The sequence below is a fragment of the Lipophrys pholis genome, assembly GCF_963383615.2.
Source record: "Lipophrys pholis genome assembly, chromosome: 8".
Classification (NCBI taxonomy): domain Eukaryota; kingdom Metazoa; phylum Chordata; class Actinopteri; order Blenniiformes; family Blenniidae; genus Lipophrys; species Lipophrys pholis.
In genome coordinates this window covers 21,542,466-21,569,188 of record NC_137630.1, presented here as the reverse complement: position 1 = coordinate 21,569,188, position 26,723 = coordinate 21,542,466, and the positions used below count along the sequence as shown (strand labels likewise).

General features: G+C 40.7%; 1 protein-coding gene across 2 annotated transcripts; it reads left to right on the top strand.

The window, feature by feature from the left end:
• Positions 1-411: 411 nt before the first annotated feature.
• Positions 412-9,726, top strand: eif2d (eukaryotic translation initiation factor 2D). 2 transcript variants are annotated; one of them, XM_080470182.1, is made up of 15 exons: positions 412-674; positions 774-964; positions 1,050-1,133; positions 1,280-1,370; positions 1,462-1,569; positions 4,208-4,467; positions 5,710-5,827; positions 5,906-5,951; positions 6,037-6,143; positions 6,250-6,405; positions 7,420-7,509; positions 8,060-8,155; positions 8,753-8,873; positions 8,956-9,130; positions 9,228-9,726. In XM_080470182.1, the coding sequence occupies exons 1-15, from the start codon at positions 619-621 to the stop codon at positions 9,296-9,298; spliced, it is 1,770 nt and encodes a 589-aa protein (XP_080326308.1). In that variant the 5' UTR covers positions 412-618; the 3' UTR covers positions 9,299-9,726. The 2 variants fall into 2 exon arrangements, with proteins under 2 accessions (XP_080326308.1, XP_080326309.1); XM_080470183.1 differs by having other exon boundaries at positions 429-674; positions 4,208-4,416.
• The last annotated feature ends 16,997 nt before the right edge of the window (positions 9,727-26,723 follow it).

Genomic DNA, 26,723 nt, shown 5'->3' with positions numbered 1-26,723 from the left:
AAAAGTAGGACACTGCACTGCTAAATACAAAACACTCTTCTCTCACCGTGTTTTCACATGAAGTATAAAAAAATTATAGAGTCCAAAAAAATGGCAACTTAAACACAAATGCATCCTATAAATGATTCAGGGGGCCATTGCAGTGCCTGACTGTGCATTACAAATAAAAAAGATAATGTTAGAAACAAAAAATACAGCACTGTATTGTACACAGTACAGTATGCAAACATTTACACCACGTCTGCATCAATTCTTTCCGCCTCTGGTCAGGCAACGTTATGCGTCTTCACAGCAATGTCTTCTCCGTCTAATGCAAAAACACCTACATGGATTTCTAAAATCTAACTAAGAGCGCCAAGCAATGAAATCTTTTAACTTCGGAACTATTGTGCCGCTCATCGGCACGGCGCAGTTTCACGTCGGACTGTAATATGTACTGGACCATTTCGTTCAAGGGGTATCAGCTGATTTCTGTGAATAAACAGTTCTCAACGAAAGGAGCTTTTTATGTGCACGCTGCTCGTTTTAGACATGCAGACTCGTTGTGATTTCTCACACTGATCTCCGGTTCGGAGCTGCTGTCAGATTTAAACCGTCGCTTGTTAATTTATTGAGGAAATGTTTGCCAAATCCTTTCGTGTCAAATCCAACACTGTTATTAAAGGATCGGACAGGTGAGGCAAGGGTTCTTGCGTGTTTAGGTTATTGGACTCAGTCGTGTTGAAAATCAGATTAGAGGGTAATGTGAGCTGTGTTTTGGTTTTTCGCTCCAGGAGGAAACTCAAAGCGGACATTTCTGCAGCTTTTCCTTCTCTGACTGCCGATGAGCTGTCCGAGCTGATCCCCAACAAAGAGGAACTGAATGTTGTGAAGATATACGCACACAAGGGAGATGCTGTTATCTTGTACGTTCTCCATAAAAACCCACTCTTCTTTGAGTTGGAGAAACGACTTTATCCCACAGGTAATAATCCAGATCTAGATCTAGATTGAGAAGACAGAGAAAAACCTAACAAACATAACCATGTGCTCCTATTTTTTCTTTTCAGTCTATTTGCTTTGGATGTACCCTGCTCTGCTCCCGACCTTCAGGACATGGGCACCTGTGATTCAGAAGTTAATTGGCGGAGCAGGTATGTGGATATTCATAAAACACTTTTGAGTTACATTCAGTGACTGCAAAGTGATATATAAAGATTGATTGATTGATTGAAGATACAGCTTCTGTGTATGATGATAAAAATCATGTGTGTGTGTGTTTTTTTCTTTCCTCCGGAAGATCTCATGCTGCCAGGTGTGGTGGTGCCTCCATCTGGGCTCCCAGATGTGAAAAAGGGCGCCTGCTGTGCAGTCACGGTAGTCAGCAATAGGTGTGTTGTATTAACATGTCTATAAGACATTATTTTTTCCATCCTCACGATTTCAAAAAAGAATTTACCAAAGATTTCCTTGGATTGGCAGAGCACCTGTTGCTGTTGGGACAGCAGCAATATCCAGTGAAGAGATGCACAGTTTGGGAATGAAAGGGAGAGGAGTGGCTGTTCTCCACACGTACATGGATCATCTCTGGTGAGCAGATGATTCTCATTCATTCAAGTGTGTTTATTTTGTGCTGCGGTGGGAAGAAGAGCTCTTGGTATGTAATACTAATGTATTTAGAGAGAAAGTCCCTGCTGTGCCCAATAGTTTCATGCCAGTGTCAGTAGGACGGTTGGTGCATCCAGCCTGGGAGAGTCATCGTCTGTCTTCTATAGTTCGGTCCAGTTTGGAGATATACCACTTGTTTCATGACGTTCATGTTTCTTTGTCACACTTTAAAGTCACGGTGTTCGGGTCTGTAACTCCACAGCAACACTTCAGCCAGTGGCAGAGTGGATTTTCTGCCACTGGCTTTCCAAGCAGTAGCATATTTACCGACAAGAAGGGGCCACCATGATGTGACTCAGTGCTTCGTTGTTCCAGGTTCCTGGTTTAAGTTTAATTTAAAAAAAAAAAAAGGCTTGACTGTGCATCCATTTTAGCTTCAGTAGTGATTAAAAAAAGTAAAAAAAATGTATCCGTTTCTGAATCTCTCAATGATCCTATTTATCAAACTTGCTTTTATCATATGAGTTTAGCTGAAGTTGGAACAAACGCATAGTGAGACATCCTCTGACTATGAACTCACGTCGTTGCAGTGCGGCGCAGAATATCCACTGCTTTAAAAGCACATTTAACACCCACCCTTTTAACCAGCAGATTTGTATTTATTTATTAACCTTTATTGTGAAATCTTAATCTATTTATTTGACTCACTCTATTTTTATTGGTTTTTTCATGTTTATTTCCCCCCCTTTTAATGTCTCATTTTATTGTTTTAACTCTGTTAATTTTTTTTAATCTTTGTTTTGAGTCTGTTGGTGTTAATTGTAATTCCTCTTTGTAATCTTTTACTGAAGTGTTAAAAAAAATAATTATATCTAGATTTTAGTCTTTACTTTGGTTCCTTTTTAAATACTTTAAAGTGGCTCTTGTGTTTTCGTCACGAGAAGATGTGAGATCAAAAACAATATCATGAAAACTTGAATTTATGTCATTGGAAAGTGAATCACAACGTTTCTGGCTTTTCTCATTATAGTTTTAATAATAATAGCCTACAGCTATTCAAATGAGATAAACCATTTGGAAATTGTCGTGTCAAGTTTGAGTAAGCCAGTTTTTATGCAGTGTAGATATCATAAAACACTCAGAAAGTTGAGTGGAAGGACAAAGTGTGCGAGGAAAAAGCGCTAAATCAACAGGAATGATGGCCGCAGCCTGGAGAAGATTGACAAGCAAAGCGGATTTTGTAAACTTGCGAGTCTTCACACGGCGGAGACTGAGGCTGGAGTTTAAGCTTCAAGAGTCACCACTTGGAGAGATGTCAATGGAGTGGTTCCGAACAGTTCTTTCCAGTGTCACTCCAGTACCAGAGGCAGCACGAGACGAGTCTGAGCTGTGCTGAGTGGAAGGAGGAGGCGGCTAGTCCAGAAAAAAACAAACTGTATGGGGATTTAACTTCTTTGCATTTAATTTGTCTTATTCATAGTTGACCTGAACTATACATGCTGAGAGCAGTGGGCTGCCGCCCGGGAGCTGGCGGGGGTCGAAGGTCATTGCTCAGGGAGCCACAGTGGTGACCTGTCAGCAGTGAGATTCGAACCTGTGAACTTGCAATCACAAGTTCACTTCTCTCGCCTCCAGGCCAACTTTAGAGAAAAGTCCATTTTGCAGTTAGTTTGTTTTTGAAAGTCAGGTCGCAGAGTGTGAATCAAATGTAGTAAGACTCAGATTCCTTGTGTTTCCCATTTATCTACATTCTTTCCCTCTTTATTCAATTTTGGGTGTTTTGCTTCCTTTGTTATATTTTATTTATGATCAGTTGAATGTCTGCGCTTTTAAATGCTGATATCTTCAAATCAATGTGTGGCCAAGTGACCGCTCCGTTTTAAAAGAATGATGGAGCCCCGACCGCAAAAGGGTGCAGCAGTGAAAATTTCCTTTCCTTTTGGGATCCCGGCGGACTCTGACTCAGAGCAGGTGAAGCACAAACGGGTCACCTTTCCTTCACCAATTAGACTTGAAGGCATGTTATTGGACTTTATGGGGAACGTTTGGATTTTAAATCGCTTCCTCTTTCTCCCTTTTGACAAGTGTTCCGCCCAAAGAACTTTGCTTTGCAGAATGTGATATCAGTGTGTGCGTTTGATTGACTGACCAACACACCTGACCTGAATACTACAGATAATCAAAGGCAAGATGGACCCCAGACCCACGTACCCTTTAAGGTCACTAAGCAACCTGAGCTTCTCATAACAACTCGCCACAGGATGATCATGTCCATGTGACACATCACACTGAAGCAGTCATTTGTAAAAACAGAACCATCACGTGTTGAGAACATTCATAAAAACATTTTTTTTCTGTAATTGCGCTTTCAACTAATTCCAGGAAATGATGCAGTTCGTGACATGCAACCCCAAATCCTCCAAATATAAAACAAAATACTTTTTTTTTTTTTCACTTTTTGTTGAATAAAGCTGATGAGAAAAAGTTAGATGGTAATAGTTATTTTTAAATTTGCAAAAATGATACATTTGTTTGTCATGCTCTGAACATTTTGTTCTTCTTTATTAAAGTTGTATTCAAATGCAGCTCGAAAGAATATCGTCTTTCTTCCATGTGTTAGGGCATTTGGAGACAAGTCGGGTCCTCCGTCTGTGCCCGATGAAGATTGTGGAGAAGAGATGAGTGAGGAGGAATGCGACGTCCCTGAGGAAGCTGAGGAGAAGGAGGACGAGATACTTGAAAAGCCGTCGGAGGATCAGTGGTGTCCTGATGCCTCGGCCTGCAGCGGCATTGAGGAGCTGAGCGTCGCAGAGCAGGAGGAGGAGAAAGGTGAAGAGGGCAGCGAGAAAGAAAGCGACCAGGACCAGAGAACACCACAGGGTATCACAAGTTTTCACATCCTCCTCCATCAGTATTCTTCTACAGAGCATCCAGAAAGTATTCCCAGCGCTTCACTTTCCCCCCACACTTTATGTTGCAGCCTTATTGTGAAATGGATTAAATTCATTTCTTTGCCTCAAATTTGTACACACATTACCTCAGAATAAAAATTTGAAATGCAAATTAAAAAAAAATGAAATAAGGAACTAAGAAATCACATGTATTTAAGTATTAACAGTCTTTGTCATGAAGAGTGAAATTGAGCTCATGTTTCCACTGATCATCGTTTATTGAAGTCCACCTGTGTCAGTTGATTGGACACCATTTGGAAAGAGACTCGCCAGCTATATAAGGTCCCACAGTGGACAGTGCGATCACAGACAAAACCAAGCATGGAGTCAAAGGAATTGTCTGTAGACCTCCGAGACACGGTCCAGAAACATTCCTGCTGCTGTGAAGGCCTCGATGAGTCCAGTGGAACTCCATCATGAGGCAGATATTAAACTCTGGCGTGAATGCCCGGCGTCATGTTTGGAGGAAACCAGGCACCGCCCATAACCAACCCTACAGGTGAAGCATGGTGGTGGCAGCATCATGCTGTGGGGATGCTTTTCAGCAACAGGAACTGGGAGACTGGTCAGGATGGAGTGAAAGACGAACGCAGCAGTGACAAGAGACGTCCTGGATGAAAACCTGCTCCAGAGAGCTGCTGACCTCAGACCTGGACCGACGGGTCAGGACAACTCTGAGGGTTCTTTTGTGGCCCGGCCAGAGCCCAGGCTTGAATCCACTGAACATCTCTGGAGAGGTCTGCTAATAGCTGTGTAGTGATTTCCATCCAACCCGATGGAGCTTGAGAGGTTTTGGAGTATGGCCGTGACATAACAGTCCGTGGACAACGTGAAGAGCTGTGAATATGTTCTGGATGCTCTGTTATGTTCAGTTGTTTAGAAAACAAAAGGTTGAATGTTGCTCAGTGAAGCTATTTGTAAACTTTAAAGTACCTCCGGCAGAACAAGAGTCGGTTTCATGGGCAACATCATCCCCGGTTCACAGTTCATCGAGTCGATCTCCTATACGTGATTACAGCGCAGCCTCATGAGCTTGTCGGATTTTTTTTTTGTGACCCTTCTGGTTGTGTCATGTTCATTCAACCGGAGAGTTAAGATTTTGGACGTGGCAAAATTGGTTCACGTTCAGAGAGAAGGGGGATGTGATTGGGGTCATACTCTGATTTTACAGAGATAATGGATGCCCTGCTACTGCAATGCTTTCTGCATGCTCTGAAGAGCAAGGTGAAGAAGTCAGAGCTCCCTCTGCTGACTAGTACATTTCTCCGCAACCACATGTTCGCCTGCTGGTAAAGTACAGCTCTTCTTTTGTGACTGGCATGAGAGCAGATTGTTTGTGCTAAAAAGGAAAGTTCTCTATGTTTCAGCCCAAGTGGAAAACAAATCGATCTCAAGAAGTCCAGTTATAAAAAGGTGCAGCGGTTGTGCAGAATGTAAATGTTTTGTGCGTGTAAACAGAAACTTCAAACCACGAGTGTGCATGTTTCCCATCAAATAGCTTTCCAAGTTCCTGCAGACCATGCAGCAGCAGCATAATCTCGTGCGGGTTAAGGAACTCGCCAAAGGTGTGGAGAGCATTGTGGAGGTGGACTGGAAAAATCGCGAGTAAGTCGAGCCTTGGCTCAACATGAAGAAATGCCTGCATGGGATTTAAACAAACAGGCTGTTGAAATGATGTTGCTGTCCTTCATATCACCGTGACGTGTTGTAGACTGCGTTCCTTCAGCCTTCCTGAGGAGAAGGATGTTGAAGCATCGCCTGTGCAAGACGGAGGGAGGGGAGAAATTCCCTACAATCCTCCAGAGATCACGACCCTGTACTCGGTGTCTGCTCGGCTGGAGCCTCTCTTCCTGGATGCAAACAAGAGGTGTGTGTGTGTGTGTGTGTGTGTGTGTGTGTGTGTGTGTGTGTGTGTGTGTGTGTGTGTGTGTGTGTGTGTGTGTGTGTGTGTGTGTGTGTGTGTGTGTGTGTGTGTGTGTGTGTGTGTGTGTGTGTGTGTGTGTGTGTGTGTGTGTGTGTGTGTGTGTGTGTGTGTGTGTGTGTGTGTGTGTGTGTGTGTGTGTGTGTGTGTGTGTGTGTGTGTGTGTGTGTGTGTGTGTGTGTGTGTGTGTGTGTGTGTGTGTGTGTGTGTGTGTGTGTGTGTGTGTGTGTGTGTGTGTGTGTGTGTGTGTGTGTTTTCTTAACCCTGCCCCATCATGCAGCCTCACATTTGCACACTTCAGACAGCAGGAACACATGTGAATGAGAGCTGAAGCTCGTGTTTGCTTAGAAGAGACGCTGATCCCTCGGTAGCTCCAGCAGGGCTGACCCTCACTTCTGGCCTTTCTGCACGGGGATGAAAAAACATTCCCCAGACACAAATCCAACTTTTCTTCCTCTTTAGCAACGCCTGGGAATCACTCTATTTCCCTTTGTAACTTACCGTCTCGATATCCGTCTTCCTCAGGGAATCTGAAATTTATTTCCCCGACACTTTAACATTAATTCATCTTCATTTTGCCAACAGACAACAGCGCTGGTGAATAAAGACTTTATTGTGACAAGCCTTTCTCCCAGCTGGGTTTTTTTTTTTTTTTTTTGAGATGTGTTTTTGTAAGAAAAGCACAGGGGCTCCTGAAACTGATGATGTTTATAACATCATGGCAGGACTTCAATAAGCCACCGTGGCGTGTCAGCATGCACAGCACTTTAATTTTGAAAACTGAAACGACATTTGTGAAGGTAATAGTGAATGTGATTTTTTGTTGTTGTTAGAAATCCTGAATTCGTGACACATGTGATGTTCAAACGGTGTGAAGTCATAAAAACAGTGGAAATATCCAGAGCTGGAGGCCGCACATCTCCATAAATCTCTTGTGTTTGCATGCTGTGTTCTCTGCAGGAAAGGAGCAACGATGCACGCCGCAGAAGTGAGAAGCATCATCACAGAATATGTGAAGCGGAACGAGCTGGTGGCCGTAAACAACAAGAAGTAAGAAGTCACTCACACTTTCGACGGGGCTCACGTCGAGGTTTCTTTGTCGTGTGTAAGTAATAGACGGTGAATGAATCACCCGTGTCATTTGTGGCGACCGGATTTGTTAAAGGTTGACTTCTGCGCCCTTTCGTGCTTCTGAGAACAGTTGAAAAAATGTATTGATGCGCTGGAATTTCACAATCAAATTATCTTTTCTTGTCAGCTGATCCGACACATGAAGAACAAGTGGAGAGCTCCCTCTTTTATTTCAAAACTGAGCGCAGTGGTGAAAGGGAGCCTCACAGGGCTGACCTCGGTGCATGTAATGTAATTAAAATCAGCTAAAATTGTTAACTGCCACTTTGAAACTGAATAGACATCTCATGTCTGATTAGCGCATGGCATGATTTGTATATCTTTTGATGTGCAGCAGAAGAGGAGAAATTCCACGAGATCTGTGGTGGAGTTGGCAGAGCTTAACAGGGCATCATGTTTCCTGTTTAGTTCCTCCATCTGACTTGAGTCCTCCTCCTCCTCCTACCCCCCCCCCCCCCCCCCTCAATAGTTATGTGACAATAGATCCCACTCTATGTGACTGCCTGCTGGAGAAATCAGAGTACCAGGAGATAGAGTGTCTCAAGTGGGACGATCTTTTTACCAGGTAAAGTTTTTTTTAATACTATTCAGTTCTAGAAATGACCGGTTTGGTTCGAAGAGTCTACTTCTGGCCTTAGTTTCCACTTTGACATCATTTCATTATGCTGCGAGTGAGAAAATATAACCTGGAGGGCCACAAAACACAATCCATCGACCCCATTAAATGTACTATATAATTTATTTTCCAGCATACTTACTTCATGGCGGAATTGTGAAAGCATTTTGAAAAGACACTACACTTTATATTACTTTGGGATTTCTTCAACTATAAGTTGTAAAATGTTTTGTCACTTTACCCCCTTTCAGTGTTTTTCCACATGTTTCCTGAGTGTTTTTGTTCATACGGATGTTCAATGTTACAAAACATATAAAGACACCCGCTGTAGCTCAATACAGCTCAGCAGCTTTCAGATTTCGCCTTCTTCAATAATTCCTGTCCATTTATATTGTTTGCAGGTGTTTATTTTATGAATTGAGTCAGGATTTTATTGTTTAATAACCCACTGTTACTACAAACCCTCACATCTGTATTTATAAGCACTCCCTCTAATCATTGGTGAGGGATAAACAGTAAACTGGTTTATTGACCTGTTGTAAACAGGACTTTGGGACGAATGCAGGAGTGCTATCAAGTGGTTCACCCCGGACAAGCTCCAATAACAAAGAAAGGACATATTGAGCCGATAGACATCTCTGTGGCCTCTCGGGGATCCAATAAGAAGGTGACGACTACTGCTACTAGTCGATGGATGGCCAGCTGTAAATCGGCGTGATGGTGATAATACCCAGTATCTGTGTGTGCAGGTGACTCTCGTGAAGAACCTGGAGGCGTACGGTGTGGACCCGGCAGCCGTGGCCGCTGCCCTGCAGCACCGAGTTCAGGCCAGCTCCGTGTTACAGCCTGTACCTGGAGCCAGAGACCGAGTCTCCGTCCAAATCCAAGGCAACCAGATTCATCAAGTTGGCAGTTTGCTGCTGGGTATGGAACTCGATCATTTTCAAAAGATCTTTGTCATCATTACTTTAGTTGTACTAATGAACTTAGATTTTTTTTGTTTTTTGGGGGGTAATTACAGATCATTATCAAATTCCTCGCAAGTACATCCAAGGACTGGACAAAGCTCCCAAAGGTGGCAAGAAGAAGTAGTCTTTGAATCTGCTGTGTCAATCAAGCTGTTGTACTTTGTGTCAACAACAACGGCTCATTCATAAAAAATAAAGTCTTCTGAGAGTATCATGGAGCTGTGAGTGTTTCCTTGGGCTTCGGTTTCCAAAGACACCTCATGGAAAAAGTACCTCAGCGGGCTGTGATTTGTGATGTCGTGAAAGCAAAAGGGAAAAACTGAAGTGGTTATGATGTCAACCGACGGCCATTAAAAAAATAAGTTTATTTTACAACTTCGCATTTCTGTAAAAACAAAATAACATAATACACTTCAGATGCATTGCTGGACTCACCTTGTATCAATCAATAATGTAACAATGGCCAATAACTTCATAGATTTGGCAATTTTACATGTAATAAAAACCAAAAATGTACTAACTTGACAATAATGTAATAAAATATTACTTGTGTTGCTTGTATCCTCAATGAACTATGATGACTTTGATATCCAACATGTTTAATCAGCAAACCGCAAAAAAATTTAATTTCTTATAAATTCAGTCATATTTAGGAAATATTCAATTATTGGCTGCAATTATTTAATGTTCCCAAAAATAAATAAATAAAAATTTCTGCCCAATTTCTTCTTGAGTGGGCCGGGACCAGTAAAAATAACTTTTATGATTAAAGTATAAAGTTTTTCTTCGTTGTGACGCAGAGTATACGCGATGAAAATGTCAATATTTTCACAAAAACTAAACACAACTCAAAATAACTACAATCTCAAAAAGTCCATTTTAATGATGCGTTCTCGTGCAAATTACAGTAAAAAGTCCCCTCCCCCAAAAAAACTTCTCGTACAGCTGCTGCATTATGAATGTTTTTACAAACTCAACCTGACAGCGCGGCTCAGAGGCTCATGCTCGGGTCTCAGTGTTACGCGTTGTGTCCGCTACTCGTAAGAAATTTGTTCAAATGAAAAAATATCAGCGTTTTCTTTGAAATTCTTACAGTTTGCTTGGTGGCAGGCTGGATCGGAGCCTGGATCGGGCTTTATGTTTGACACTCCTACTAGAAATCTGAGTTCCTCTAATTAGTTTCAGCCTTGATGTGTGCAATGTGAGGGCTTTTTTAAATTGAGCTTTTTAAGACATTTATCTGTTGTTTTTAGACCAGCCTGCCGGTACAGTAAGGTCAGTCCCTTTATGGGGGGGGGGGGGTTACATTTTATTCCCCTCCCACAGTAAAGATAAGACGAGGTACATGTAGACCACAGAGCGCTATGTGTCTTTAAACCCCTCCCAGTGGACCAGACCAGTAGGTTTTCACTGATGTGTAATTGGTTTCTGATGGCGAAAAGAGAACATCACGAACTAAATCCTCCTCGCTTTGCACACACAGATCAAACACTGATGTGAGCAAGTGTGTCTTTATAGCAGACAGTATAAATATTTGTCGGCACTGCATTAATCTGTCATATTTCTAGCTGGCTGTGCAGTCCTGCCGTTACTGAGCTTTAAAAACACACTTTGTCAGACGGCCAACGGTGGAGAGATGGTAAACAAGGAGGGAGAGACTGATGGGGACCAAATGTCAACACATCAAACTTAAAGAAGGTTTTGTGGTTGATTATAGCAGCTTTAGCATTGTTAGGCTGCCTGCGTTCAACAGTTTTAGTGGGGGGTTTTTTAAATTACGGCTTCCCGATGGTTTATTCAGTGAGTCAGTTAAAGATCGGCGGTCAGTTTTTGAGCTGTAGCAGTTTAAGACATGTAGTTTGTTTTTTTGTGTGTGTGTAAATCACTGCAGACAAAGAGACAAGCTCCAATAAAAGTGACAATAACTCTTGGTTGATTTAGGAAAAATTTTTGTGAATGAATTCTTAAACTACTACAGTGTTTGATTTAGTGACCAAACCACATCAAAGACAATCAAACATTTCTTCTGTTGGAAGAGATGCTTTCAAGCTCTTCACATCATTTACCACTGCTCTTCATTTGTTATTGGATGCTTTTCTGAACCTTTTTCGCACTGGTTCATTGATCGTCTCAGTCCGTAGTGCTCAACAAAGAGGCTCTCTTCACACAATGATGACCGTACAGCTGCATGCAGCAAATTCCAAACTATGTGAATGAATATCATCACATCTTGTCCATTTGGGACTAATCATAAATGCATCTGTGACTTCCTGGTTATTTAGATTACAAAAAGCAAAGAAGGACTTCAGAGGAAGACCGATCAAACGTGTGAGTCTGTAAACACAAGCGATGACCTTTTTCTTTTTTATTCATTCCTTAAACTGACAATTTCACACGGTCACCAGTTTTGCTGTTTCGTGACAGTCGAAGATCTGCTTGCCGTGTTAACCACTCATCACATGAGCGCTGTTCTCGGTGGTCTGTGGATAAAAGCCTATCAAAGTGTTTCAGTTTGATGAATAACGTTCGCATATTGTGCAAACAATAGTGCAACATCCACTACGAATAGATTGTGTAAAAAAAAACACAAAACTGTATGAACTCCAGCATCTTCTTTATTGGATGTGTTGTGTAAAGTTTCTGAGAAAATAACACATTTTGTTGTTGACCTGCTTATTAAACTGAAAAAAAAAAAAAAAGATTAATACAAAGATTCGTTGTCTGAGTTTAAATCAAAGCTGAACGGTACAAAAAAGATTGAAGTTAAGCAATAACTTCACTTGTTGGTGATAAAGTGCACCTTTGCGTTGAAAATGTCTCTCAAGCTCAAGAACCGCAATAGATGACTGAAACGGTTTGTCGGCAATAATGAGCTAGAAGATGCCGGAGCTGCAGGCCACGCAGTTCCTCCTCCAGATGAACAGAACGGGGACGGCGTATGTTTTAAAAACCTAAGAGTTCACTGTGTCATTAAGTGGTAGATTGGCTAAACCGCTCAAAGTGTACTTACATGGAAGGTGCAGGGGAGAAGCCTTCTTGTGGCGTTGTCATCCAGTGTTTCTTCTGAGAGGTCACATCCTCACACTACAGTGTTTTAACCTGCAGCTTGTTGGAAACCTTTAAGCTCCATACACAGTCCGCTCGCTCCCACCTCGTCCTAATGAATACATCATAGCAGAGTGTCAACCAGCTGTCGTTACGCCGACTGTTGATCATTCAAAATAAAGAATTTTTGGTTATTATTCATTCATTTCAGGCATGTGACATTTCAAACATTTTGTACAATCACATACATAACCAATATCCCTATATACATACACATATCCAAAAATATACACACCATTTCATGATAATGAATAATTCAATTATAGCTTATGAAAATACAGTTTTACAAAATATACAATCTACATTTACGTATTCCCACATATACTTATCAACATACATGCACACACATATACGCCTCGTATATCTGATTAACATGCCTGAAAATCCTACCCCTTCTGCAATATTTAATAATTATCTTTCTGCATTTAGAATAGTTAGTATTATATATGTAAATATAACAGTAAGAATCGTATCTAATATAGAAGACTTGCATATACACACACACAAACAATATACACACATATACATATTTATCACATATATATATATATATATACACACATAAACACAAAATTTCAAGTTTGCATTCATACACATTCATACAGACAGTGCTCCCCTTCTCAATATGCCTGTTCACACCCAAACCCTACATAAAAGTATATCTACAATCACCCATGTATAGTCCAGTCGTATAGTCCTGTTTACAGTTCAAGAGACTCCCTATAGTTTCCTCCCCGTTCTTCATCCCTATACTTGGTTAATATTTCAAGTCTGGGCCTTGTTTTAAACAGTCTCAGGCTTGGACATTGTTTCAGGTCTTGACTGAGTTTGTGCCATATGCTCACTCCACTGACTGAAGCGCTCCTCCTCCTCATTGTTCTTCAAACACTCTTGGTTCTGAAGTCCAGATTCCCCCTGTAGTTATAACCCCCCTCTCTATCAGTAAAAAGTTTCTCTATGTTGTCTGGTAGTTGCTTGATGTTGCTTGACGGTGTGATCACAACAGGAAGCATGCAAGAAAAAGCACAAATGTCCACTTCATTTCATATCAATATTTTATTCATTTAACAAAGAACAGCCTGTGCCGTCTAAGGAATAGAATTATAGACATGTTTACAACAGGAAACTGAAATAATTTGATCAAATAAAGATGAGCTTGTTCAGTAAACGTATTAAATGTGGTGTAAGTGCATGTGGGATAAATTCCATTAAAGTGTTTTTCGGCGGCGTGGCTGTTGATCAAGACGCTTAGTGTCAGTCTGACTGAAACATCTCAGCAGCTCTCGTACTGATCACCGTGAAAGTTTGCAAAAGCTTTTGTGAATCCTTCTGTCTTTACTGTTCCCCTCACTTTTCCTCTTGAAAACCACCAAGCTTTAAAAGTATTGAACGCATTTTCATGCAATTCAATTCATACAGACCTGAGCCAAGTGGAAGTAATTGGAAACAACCAGGCTTCTGGTGTAGCAGGAAGGTATCTAATTCTCTGGTTTCTATTTCAAATATCAGCTAAACGTTTTTCTTTACACCGTTTTTTTTTAATTTTTAGTTTTTTCCTTAATCAGAAATGTCCCTATTGTCATTGTAGTTACAAATCACTGCACTGTATGTCCACTGAGCACGAGGCCTTGACTTGAATCTAAACATGAAAGAAACCTTATAGTCGTTTGTTGTAGGCCTGCATACATCAACTTAACTCTTAACTCTTACACAAGCTTAGTTATGAAGTCCATTTAAGGATCTCTTGAAAAGAAAAAAAGGCCTTTATAAGTTACACAAGGAAGTCTTAATTAACTTAATGAAAAATTTAAATAAATCATGTCATGACTACATCAAACAAGAGAGCTACTTAAAACCTATTAAATACCAAAGCATAAAGTCATCTACTTCTACTGCAGTGTCCAAACTGAGTATCCAGTTCAGGGTCCATGACCCAGTTTTCTTTAATTCACCCCTGATGACAGAAGAGCATTAAAGTCAACAAGTAGTGATTTTACAGTTTTCTCTTTGCAGGTATGTCATCCATGACAGCACAACACGGCTGACATGCTGACTGACGTTGGATTGGATTCGCTTGGCTTCATTACACTTTTGTCTATGGTGTCACAATCCTAACAAAATGAAAGTGCAACTTTTTTTGACAGATTGAGGTGATTCTTAACGTTGTTTCCCTCTGGCAGCGCTGTGGTGTTTTGTACCGCCGCCTCGCTCCGAGAAGGTTCCTGGTTGAAAGCCTTTCTTCGGGGAGTTTGCATGATCTTCCTGTAGCTGTGGGAATACGTTGTCTTCCTCCCATAATCCCCAAAAAACTTGCATTTAAGGTTCTTTGGTGACATGCACCTTGACCAGAGAAAGTCTCTGACTTGATCTGGAGTGATGAATGACATTTATAATAACCATTCTAAATTCCCTATATTAATGTGATTTTCATTGCACTTGGATGTGATGTATTTGTAAAGATAGAGTGCAGCCCGTGTCTTATCCAGTTCAACTGAAAACGCACGCTCGCCATGAGTGTGCGGTTTCAAATCCTGGCCTCATCGTTCTGAACTGTTGTTTTTTTGAACAACAGCCTGTTATGTTCTCTGATACCTTAGACGTCTGTTTTTCTAGTACCAGAATACTTCTTCTAGTATCTGACCACATCAAGTCATTTCCAATATGTACAGCTATATATAATAATTTGGTATGGGTAAAATCTGGGACAAATATAGGGGGCGATGCTCCGTCTCCATATGTCCCATCTGCTGCTTTGCTGCAGAGACAGATGAAACTATTCAAATATCCAGAAAATGTTAATGTACTGTACAGCTGATTCGTTGTGTTCATCTGTTCTGGGGAAGTCACTGGGCTGACTACAATCGCACTGAGTTACAAACAACCTGAACTCTCAGCCTCAGCTTCCCCATGTCCTGATTTCAGGTAAGAACAAGCTTAAGCATCTGTTGAGTTCGTTGTTGTTTTTGTTTGATTTATAACAATGTTGAAATACTTGGATACATGAAAAACTTCATTCAGCCTGTGTTGGCCTGGTGATGCTCTGCAGAAAGTCATCTGCACGTATGTGACATGAAAAATTCAAAGTAGCAGTAACCAGAGCGACCAAATGAAAGGCATCGCAGTGCAAACTCTTCCTTTCTAATGTATAGTAAAGCATAAGTAGTGACATGAATCTGAAATACTTGGGACGCCCTTCAAGTTGTACATTTTTTAAGCAAAAGCCACAGAGTTCACTCGGCCGCAACAATCAAGGAAAGATTTGACTCAGTTCATAATTTTTGTTGTTGCTCAAATTAAACTGCCAACCAGCCATTTGAGTTGCCTGTTTTCAAATGGTAACTGGGGTATTTCACAAAGTACACTGCACTCTGTATCATGAAGAATAATATTTATCTTTACACAACCCTTCTGGCAGCAAGTATAAAGGCCTCGGAGCGAATGCCGCTAATCACTGTAACAGTCTGGGGAAGGACTGCAGTAATCATGGTATATTCATTTCTTAAGGCCATGATTAATAGTTTTTTCTGTAATTTTTTTTTCATTATAGAGGATATTGCACCTATTGGATCTGGACTACCACACATGTACAGAGCCAATGAAATGATTTTTTAAATCTTTTTCCAGTGTTCAATATTCCTTCTTTTTTTCGTCATCAACAAATAATCTGCAACACCAAACGGTCTTCTTTTGCTTTATAACAGCGTTAAATGTAAAGTGACACGTCCTGCCAACGAAGAAGTTCGGGTGCTTTCAGAAACGCGGCTGCACTGGGATTATGGCCTCGTGAAGTTGCAGCAGCAGCAGGAACTCAGGGGTTTATTGGCGTTCCGACCCACAGTGGACTTCAACAGCACTGCATGTGCAGGAAATGTCACTTAAAGAAACTTGTCTTGGGTGAAATGCTCGATTTGAAACAGCTGGCCGTTACTTCCTTTGGTCACAGTGGGAACGTAAACACCGTGAAATCTGTTGCAGCTACTGAGGAAATGTAATGACATGAAAATAGGGCTCTCGGTGGCTACACCTTGCGGGGATCTGCACAGACGTATCAACTGTTTTCCAAAAGGACTCTCATGTCTTGATTAAAACTGTTAAAGCAGCTAAAACCGCTTAAACTACAACAAAAAAATAAAAAAAAAAACAGGTTAAAGATCCAAATCACCTCCGAACCTTTATGGAAACTTCCATGGCCTAATATCTGCAGTAGATTAGACGTAATCTTGCTATCAGACATACAAACAGATAAATACACGGCGAGGATTTTGTTACATCCTTGGGAGATGTTAAAAACGGGGGAAAAAAAAAAAAAAGAGAACAAGAGAAAAACACCTTGATACGAATGGCTGCAGCTTCAGAGTTGGTGGGAGAGCACACCGCCCAGTGATTTTTCCCTCCGCAGGGTAAGAAGCGGCTCATCTGGAGATAATTTTACATCTTTTGCTGGGTGGAAGGTCATCCAATAATTCACAGGTACTGTCGTCCCCCCAGGTTGCCAACAGCGATCTGGCTCTACTTAAATCACTCGTGCGGCTGGGGTGCCGGCAACTCCGAGCAGCCACCCACTGCTGAGATGTCTGCGTTTACTGAATCTGTGCCAACATCACTGCACACAAAAAAAAAAAAAAAAAAACCCAACATGGCTGATTACTCCGAGGTGCAGAGCTTACATAAGAATGTAAGCCGGTCATTAATTTTTAAACATTTCTGATGTCTGCACTTGGCAATTGCTGACTTGTGAAGGCATGTTGCCGGTGTTTGTGGTGCCATGTTGTCAGGGCAGATCACGACTTCGCCTCTCAAACCATTCAGGCCTCGTTTTGGCACCTCAGTAAAGTGACTCAAAGTAACAAATAAATCCTTTGTCGTATTTTTGTTGTTGTCTTTTATGTGACCAAAACGGTGAACGCAACTAATGCACCACGCTGTATTTTCTGTTGCTACTGCAAGTGTTTGAAGGTCATCAGTAGATTATATGCATTTATTCATTTCAACAATGGCTCCATTTTACCCCCACTTTTAGTTTAGATAACAGACACGCACATTGCATAATATGTGTATTTTTTTATTTTTTTTATCTGACATCAAACATCAGTGCTGGTATGATTTACATGGAGAGAATGAGAAGACAAAAATGAACTGGCTAGAGAAAGCACTAATCTGGTTTAATGTGTTATTTTTTTTTCTGGTAATCCACTGAGGGTTTTGAACTTCTTATGTGGTTCATGAAAAAAAAAAGCACGTGTCACTAAACCTATGTTCTTTTAACATGTAACCATTGAGTCTTCCCCATCTTGCTGAAAATATGCTTTCCTGGCATCTCTGCGTTTTTCTGTCTCCCCTGAAAAGAAAGAGCACACACTTGAACACATTTCTCAGATTTATTTTGTCATTGTTCTCCCAAATGAGTATGCAAATGCATAGTGGGCTGACATGAAGGGGAAACAATAGGAAGCAGATGCCAAGAGAAAAAAAACCACTGACAAAAGAAAAGCACTGACTGGACATGCAGTATCAACAGTGGCAGCCACGCAGGACACGCATACACATGCTGACCAGCGCACAGAGCAATGATGAACCACTTCAATTCTAACTACAAATTAAAAAAACAAATGTCTAAATAATCAACAATTAGCCAGAGAGCTGGAACACACGCAGTCTGTGTCGCCATCTGTTGGCTTTCATCCTACACAGCAGGAGTACCTCCACAGTTCAGAGTTGGAAAAGTGGAGCTTCGCTGGGCTTTTTACTGGTTTACATTTTAGCCTGAAAACTGCAATGGAATTCAGTCCAGGAGGTCGAAATTAAATTGCTTCTTGAGACCACACTGTGTTGGGTTCGAGCCAAAGAAATTAGTGTGGGAAAACACTGGCGGCCACTGGAGTGAAGCCTGGCTTTGACAATGGGCATGGGGGGAGGGAGCGGTCACTCCAATGACTGCTTGGTTTTGTATAATATATTATTGGAATAGAACTTAGTAACTCACCTCAAAGCAAGAAGGTGCTGAATTCAAGTGTGCAGTGAAATTACCTGCTGTGTAAATGACCTCTGGGTGTGAATGTGAGTGTGTGTCAGTCTCTCTGTGTTTGTCATGTGATCTCTGCAGGGTGCAACCTGCTTTCAACTTCAGGATGGGTAAGGTGAAGGCAAAGATTGATGGATTGTGTTGAAATGTTGATTTAAAACTATTTCAGCAACATATATTTGGGGCTTGGTGCTGAACAGTAATGGAATGTTTAGTAAAATGGTAAAATATCCATCCATTCAGAAAAAAAAATCAGCTTTATTGTAATGACTGGATCTTGATCTGCTATGCTACTTTAGCTAAAGGGTTTACTGACACTTGCTTTCCATTCAAAACAAAACATCCACCGCAAAAGAATATTTACATAAATATATTTCCTTTCTTGTTCAGCTGTCCCACATTTTGAGCAGTAACTTCTAAAATGCCCCTGATCCCACAGACAAGCTGCAGCACATCATGGTTCTGAGAGGATTGCATTGCTAAAAGGGATTACACCAGTCCACATTTGTCATGGCCAAAACTGATAAACCACTTTTCTGAGAGGAAAAATAGAACATAAATTCCTGACGCAGGCAGATCTATTCAAAATGTTTTGATGAGTCATGAACAGCTGAAAGTTCATATTATTTGAATAAGGAGATGTATAATTGATTGTTTAAGGTGAGGGTTCACGATCAGCTTCTCCTTGAATATTGAAAACTCTTTGAGTTTTGTTCCAATTAAAAAATTGTATTACAAGAGGCCATACACATAAAAGTTATGCTATATAATATAAAAGCATGTGGTATTTTACAGTTAATATAAAAATACCCCCATTTAATTGATTATGTATTTGTTTTTTTGCACTTATCAATTCTTCATCTTGATTTATTTTATTTTTTTTCAATAAATCAACCTTCCAATTAATGTCAAAGAAGTTTTTTAAAAGTCTTCAACAAAGCTCTCTTTAATTTCTTCCACTTGCGCACTAAACCGTCTTGTGAAACTATTTGGAAATGATGAGGAAAACGTTCACCAAAACCTGAGCTTATCTATTGTATTTATACCTCTACCAACCATCTGTATACTGTAACTACATCCATCTGGAGCTCTGGATTTCTTGACTGTTCCAGATGTTGAACGTTAACTTCCATCAGCTGTTCCTTGGCATCCAGCTCCTGCTTAGCGGAATTTACTGCAGGATAAGTCAATCATCCGCTGCATTTTATAATGGTTATCCATACTATGAAAGGGGATTGTTGAGATGGTCAATCATGACACATTAAATTACAAACTCTGGCTTTACAAGAAATCTGTACGTTGTTTTCTCCTTCTTTTCTAGATATGGTGTGAAGAGCCTATGTTTGGTAAGCTCACATTAGTTTATACCTCCTCCTTCATAAAAAAGATTACCTCTTGTCATTTACAAAGCATGACTGAATTGTTTCTTTTATTTGACTGTGAAACACCTTTTTTACAACTCACTTTAAACCTCTATGTGAAGTCTATACCATTACCCCACCTGGTTTTATTGAGTTCATTGAAGCGAGTCTTGTAAAAGGGAAAAAAAAGAAAAAAGTATCTGAGCTGTTAAGGATAAACTTGTGAAAACACGATGCAAAAAGCCTTAGGTCAGCACAGGAAGACATATGAAAAAGTTAGCTTATGGAATATGACCCCTCGTGTTGTGGAATAGCCGTGTAAAACGCTTGTGCTGCGCTGCAGCTGTCGAGTTCATTAGGATTTGTATGTGTTTCTAGACAAACCAATAGAAAAAAAGTTTGTAAATACAATGGCACTGCCACTACAAGTGAAATGCCTTCAAGAAATGTCCACTTCTTATCTTCTCAAGCCCCATTTACACATTTCAACAAAAAATGCATTGTTTTGCGTATTCAAAACAAAAATGGCAGAAAAACGATGTAGTTTTCATGCAGGGCCATTAGTTGGTGCCGGAGGTTGTTTTTGTTATGAAAACCACACACACATGCAGAGAATAATATGCTATAAACATTAACAATGGCAAGTACACGGACATTCATATGGACAGATGATGAAGTTGAGTTGCTATTTCAGGTGACTCTCAATTATATAACACCCAAGTCCTAGGATAATATGGACTGGCAGTAATGACACTCTGGAGGCCGCCATTTTTGTTATTGCCCGTCTACACGCACATGTGCAGAACTACTTATTACCACCGTGGTGCACATGCTCAGTAGCAACAGTTTATGTGTTGCGTTTTCCGCAGAGACAGAGCGTTTACAAAAAGTTCCACCCTGGGAGCTATTTTCAAAAAGTTGTGTTTTTAGTGGCTCAAGCACCATTGTCATATTTTTCTTATTCTGTATGTCAATTATTCTGCTTGGGAATGTTTTCTGAAAGAAAAAAATTATAATTTTTTTTTTTAACCATCTTAAAGATTTTCTGACACTCAATAAAAGCCCCAAAGAGAGAGAGAGGGGGGGGGGGGGGGGGGGGGGGGGGTGAAAACGGATGGAAAGAAATAATGGCTTATTACAACCATGGGTTGAGTTTAATCCTTGTGTGGTGCTGGACCCGCTGCATTTTGCAGTATGTAAATCAACAGATAAAGTAATTTGACCTTAAAATACTCAACAGACGATTACTTTATCCCAATTATAAGCAATATAAACAACAAATCTAGTTATTACTTGCCCTTTACCTTTATTAGAGCACTTTTATAAGAAAAAAATGCTACTCGTTTTGGTTTTGATGAAATGCAAAAATAAAGAAAATCAGTCGTAATCAGGAAAAAAAATATGTTTATAACCAACAAATGTGTAAATGAAGAAAGATGTATCATTGCTACTGATGTTGAGTTTGACTCAGGAAAGGTGGAGGCGGGGGGGGGGGGGGGGGGTCACTATAGAAAAGGGACACTGGAGGGGGGAGACTAGAGGGAGAGCCACACAACTGAAGGAGAAGGACGGGGAAGCTCCATGGGGGGGACAAAGAGACAGGGGGGCTACAGGTAGGAGAACCAGGGACCGGGAATCCAGAGGTTGGGGTTGAGGAGATGCTAAGTAGTACGTTCTGTAGCTCTAGTTTATACCGTACTGTCTAAAAGGGCAGCGAGATTGGTTCCCAGAAGACAAGAGGGTGAAATGTGCAGGAATGTGGGAGCAGACGGGTGGTAGTGCTTGAAATTTACAACAACACACACGCACACACACACACACACACACACACAGGATGAGAAAAGGGTACATAGAACCTTCAATTTCCACACTTTTCTTAGCCCTGGGTCCAGTGGACCCGGACACCCTGTATGTAATATAAATGTGTAGGGGGGGGTTACAGTATGTGGACATTAAAAATTTGTTCTGGTATATGATCTTCACAGAAAATGAGCCAAGGCCAATAGGTCTCAGTTTACAGAATTAATTAACAGTATGTTTTTTTCTTTTGAAAAAAATGAAAACGGGTCCCACAGACCCGAACACCATACAAGAGTTAAATGAATGCAGAAGTCACACACAGTTTGTATAAAAATAAAACAAAATCCGATAACAGGTAATGGATTTTACGGACATTTGTGAGACATTTGAAAGCTGTTTTTTTTCCCACCCAGAGGGGAACCCACCCAGACAATCCCACCCTGATCAAACCTGAGAATACCATCAGAGGCAGGGGCAGATGTAGGATTTCAGAGATGTTGGGGGTAGTACTAACCACAGAGTTTTCAAACTCTTGTAAAATGCGTTCCACATGGGACCAACCTGCTCTGAGGCCGTCTCGGGGGAAGGGATACCTGCTTTGAGCTGTTTCCTAAAACAAACGCCGGAAACGTACATTCTGGGTCTTCCTGTCGAGATCCAACATTTAACTTCACAGTCAAGAGAAAGAACACACTTCTGCTGCTCCCCTCTGGGGTCGACATGCCTGATTTGGCACAAGTTATAAGTCGGCTGCCTCTCATGCACCCTGAGTCTTTCTTCAGAGGTCCACAGTGGTGACTTGTCTGCAGGCGCAAACATTTGGTTTACAAGCCACCCTGAGCACTGCTTAACATCATGATGATGTCGGATCAAATGAGGTGAAACTCACTTTGTAAATTCAAGTCAATCTGATATTGCTTAAAGGGAAGTTTTCTTATGTAGTGGAACTCGATCCATGCTTCTTGAAAAACGGTAAAAGATCCTAACGGTCAACCGTCTGCTGGAGTTGAAGTAATTTCTGCTGCGGGAAGAGAAGATGATCCATTTCACTCACTCACTCACACACACACACACACACACACACACACACACACACACACACACACACACACACACACACACACACACACACACACACACACACACACACACACACACACACACACACACACACACATTTTTATAAAAAGAATTTCAATATGAAACTTGGCCCAGATGTGTTTAATATTTGTACTTAAAATTTGAACAGGATGTAACTGATTCCATTATTGTATAATTGTTATCCTGGCTTGTTTGGACTCTGATCATGCAGTTATATTTACCATGCTGTGCATGTCACTCACCTGTCACCTTGTGGTTGGAACAAGTGCTACATCTACAAACCTTGAATACCGTTAATCTGCTGCTGCATTTTAAACAATCCGACCCGTGATCACTCACAGTGAGAGTTTGTAATTAGGTGTGTGTAGGAGCACAGTCACACACCTGATGGAGACACTTCTTCAGGTTCACACTACACAGTCTGTTGTCCTGTTTGCAGCCTCTCTGGTGGACTCCAGTACTGCGTGTCACACGTTAAGTGTATGATGAAATTTGGGATTAAATGGAAAATCAAAAATTCCCCTTAAGTGATGGAGTCCTTTAAATGTCACCATCCTGATAATATAATTATAGATGTAATTTTGTTTGTGATTTCTTTGCTTGAAACGAACTTTAAATGGGGTTCTATAAAACGTTTTTTGGTGACAACAGGAGGTTGACTCTTCACGGGTGTACACTTGTTTATCGTGCTTCTTGGAAATCTATATTCACGCTGGATAAGTCTGGATTTCTATAAGGCGAGGGTGCTAACCATTACACCACAATGTTAAAATATTAATATTGAATTCAGTTTGTAAAGAGTTTTTCAGCATGTCTGCCATTAATAATGAGAAAGAAGTCTGCTCACTGCGCCCTGTTGTGCAGCCTGGATCTTGAAGATTCCATTATTTTCAGCAGATGTGAGATGCCCTTGAATGTCCTACTAAAGACACGACTGTGGGAAGAGTGTGTGCCCTTAACAAGATACCGTTTTTTCCAGGGGCGGTTGATTCAAACAGACCATAATAACATATGTGTACCACAAACCGACTTTAAATAAACTGATGCCATTCCATCTGAATTATAAGAGTGAATCGTCAGGCAGACCCACAGTGCTGACAGCCCAGCTTGTGTTTCACAGCAACTCTACAAATACGCAACAATGTGCACATCACTGACAAATCCCGCCGAGGGAGAATATTGTAAGAAATGCAGAAGTTGTTTTTAAAAGTATAGCAAGTTTCTTGTTTTTAATTCATATGAAAGTAATACTTCTCTTATTTAAATCCGTAATGAGTACATTTAATATGTTATGAAATCAATTCATGTTCCTGTTATCTAGAACAAATCCACAACATCTTGAAGATCATTTTGCTCATAATGTTTCCATGTGGCCAAGGGCGGCCCTGGATGTGTGTGCCGTCACTGCCTTGTAAAGAAGTGATCAGTCACTTCATAGTCTGGTTCCGCAAAATGTTGATTCGAGTCATACAAGGAAGAAAAAACAGCAAGACCATGTTTGCACTCATGTTAAGGGTGGAAATAAATCAATTTGGAGTGTTTATTTCAGTCATCCATCCAGGACATGCAATTCCGAGAACAATTAAAGCAAGGCTGAATCGTCCGCTGTTGATGCGCATTCTTCTGACCTTTCATCACATTAGATCCTTCCCAAAAACAATAAATTATCTTAATAACTTAATTGACAAAAGTCACGAAAACAAAAGATTTCAAGAGACAAGTTTTAGTTCAGTTAATTTTGCAACATACGGGAATAAATATCAGTGTGGCTTTCAGTTGTTAGGTTTTCTATCTGCGATAGTTATGATAGATTTGTCTGGGAACAAAAAGATTCAAACGTCAACACCGCGCTCTGCTGCCAAGGAAGAGGAACAAAGGAATAAGAGCAGCAAAGCAGGCCTTGTGCTTGATCGGAAAAAGAAAAAAGTGGATTTCAGAAGAGCCCTGCATGGCCTTAATCTCTAAGATTATGGCGTCAAAAAAGTTCACTTCCATGCATGCATGTAAATATTTGTAGGCGTATGCTTTCTTTGGAGAAGATTGGGTCTGCTCATATTTTCTGGGTATATACTGTACAAAAAAAATACAAAGGTGTGACTGCATCTCTGCTCTGTGTGCAAAAACCACATGTGCAGCAGGAGCAGCAGCAGGCGGACAGAGAGGGGAGGGGGGACAGAGAGGGGAGGGGGGACAGAGGGAGGGAGGGATGTGCCCATGGGTTAATAGCTAAAGCCGCTTGGCCCAGATGAAGATGGCTCTCAGGCCTGCTGCCAATCAAAACCCAGCCAACAGCCCACTCTCACTGACAGGGCCAGGCGATGGTGAGTCGGGACACACGCATCCACGATATGTGTCGCTCTCAGTTCCTTCAGCAGGCGATTTAACAGGGATGTAATTCACAGCTTTGCAGGTAGAAACACTCGTTTGATTTTGCATTGGCTCCAAGTTCACCATTTTTATGGGCTGCTATATTTCATATACAAGGACAAGATCTTATTCGGGACACATTTACAATCTGCCACTGGCATGCTGAAGAAATATAAAACACATTTCAATTCAGTTTAAGCCACTGAAAAATATAACTTGACTTGCAAATCATTACATTTGTAAATACAGACTATATTTCAGAGCTGTACTGGATGAACATTAGATTGACTGAGTGTATCTAATGAAGTGGCTGAAGAGTGTATGTCACAATGAATTCACTGATGTGACCTGGTGATTCTCAATGTGCAAGACCCAGAATAAACTGAAACCAGAGATTGCTGTATCAGAATATATATATATGTATTTCTATTTACCAGGCATAAGACAAACAAATTGTCTTTATTCAAGTCGCCCGTGGCAGAAATGGGCAAAGAAAAGTGTCAAAAGCCAAAAGTAAATCTAGAATAGGGCAATTAGTACAATCAATCAATTAAAACTCAAACTGAATAAAGAAAATTACTTAGTTGACACTAGACCGCTCTATCAGGGGGGTTAGTATAGAGTTATTCGATAAAAAGATAAAATCGTCACAGAATGCAAAGGCAAATGAACCACTTCACTTTTTTACAAGAACCTTATAATACACCTTGTTAGAACTGTCCCCTCCCCCAGATGGAGACATTGCATGTGGCTGAAATCTACATCAACAACCATGTTAATACTCAAACAATAAAAAAATAAATATATCTTCATTAGGCTTGAGCATACCTTGATTTTGACTAAATGTACCTATAAGCAATCATTCCAAGTTTCAGTCCCTCACCAAGCATGAAGAATCTTAACAAATGATCCATTTTTAAAACATTATTTATTAAGTCTCTAATATTATGAGCTTCAGATTAACTTTTAAAATATTGCTGGTCTCAGCTGCTCAGCTCTCCGTCAGGTGAAAAGCCCAGGTGAGCTTCCAAACACCTTTTATAGATTCTCCCATTTCCTGCAGACTTCCTGTGACCTCCCCTTTCGTACCTGTGGCAAATCCCCACTCACTTCTCCTCGGCTTGAAATATTATACATAATTTAACACATGAAAACTACTATTGCAAACGGGAAAAATACAAAAACAATAATTCAAATGTGTAGGTGGCTCATTTCCCCGTCTCTCCGTGTTGATGTGTCAAAGTACCCTGAGACAAGACGATGCTCCCTAAGGAGGTTGAGCACCTCCATCACCACTGGCGTGTGAATGTGTGCATGAATGGGTCAAAGTGACTAAAATGCTTTCAAATTTGCTAAACATATATAAAAAAATCTTAAGTCGATCACTTTTTTAGAAACCAACCGTTTGAAATTCCCTAAAAACAGCAACACCTTTTGTGTGTTGATGGATTTGGGGTGACGTTAACATTTAAAATGGGCAGGTGAGTATGTTTCTTAAGTCCCGAGTTTATTTGAGTTTTTTCTCCTGAACTCACACTGATGAGTTCACGACACGGACACATGAGGAAATACTATAGGTGTGTTAAACACTCAGATGATTGCTTTTTGAATTCTGACATGTATGAGAGTTCTAGAATATGTGTGAGGTCTCAGAATATCTTGAACTATCCTTGAGCAGCACCCATTTAGAATAAGAAGAATTTAACGAGGTGTCCTTTAACAGGTAAATGTACAATAACATCTTTCACTATAGAATCATTGTAGGATGTCTTAACATCACACAATCTCAAAGT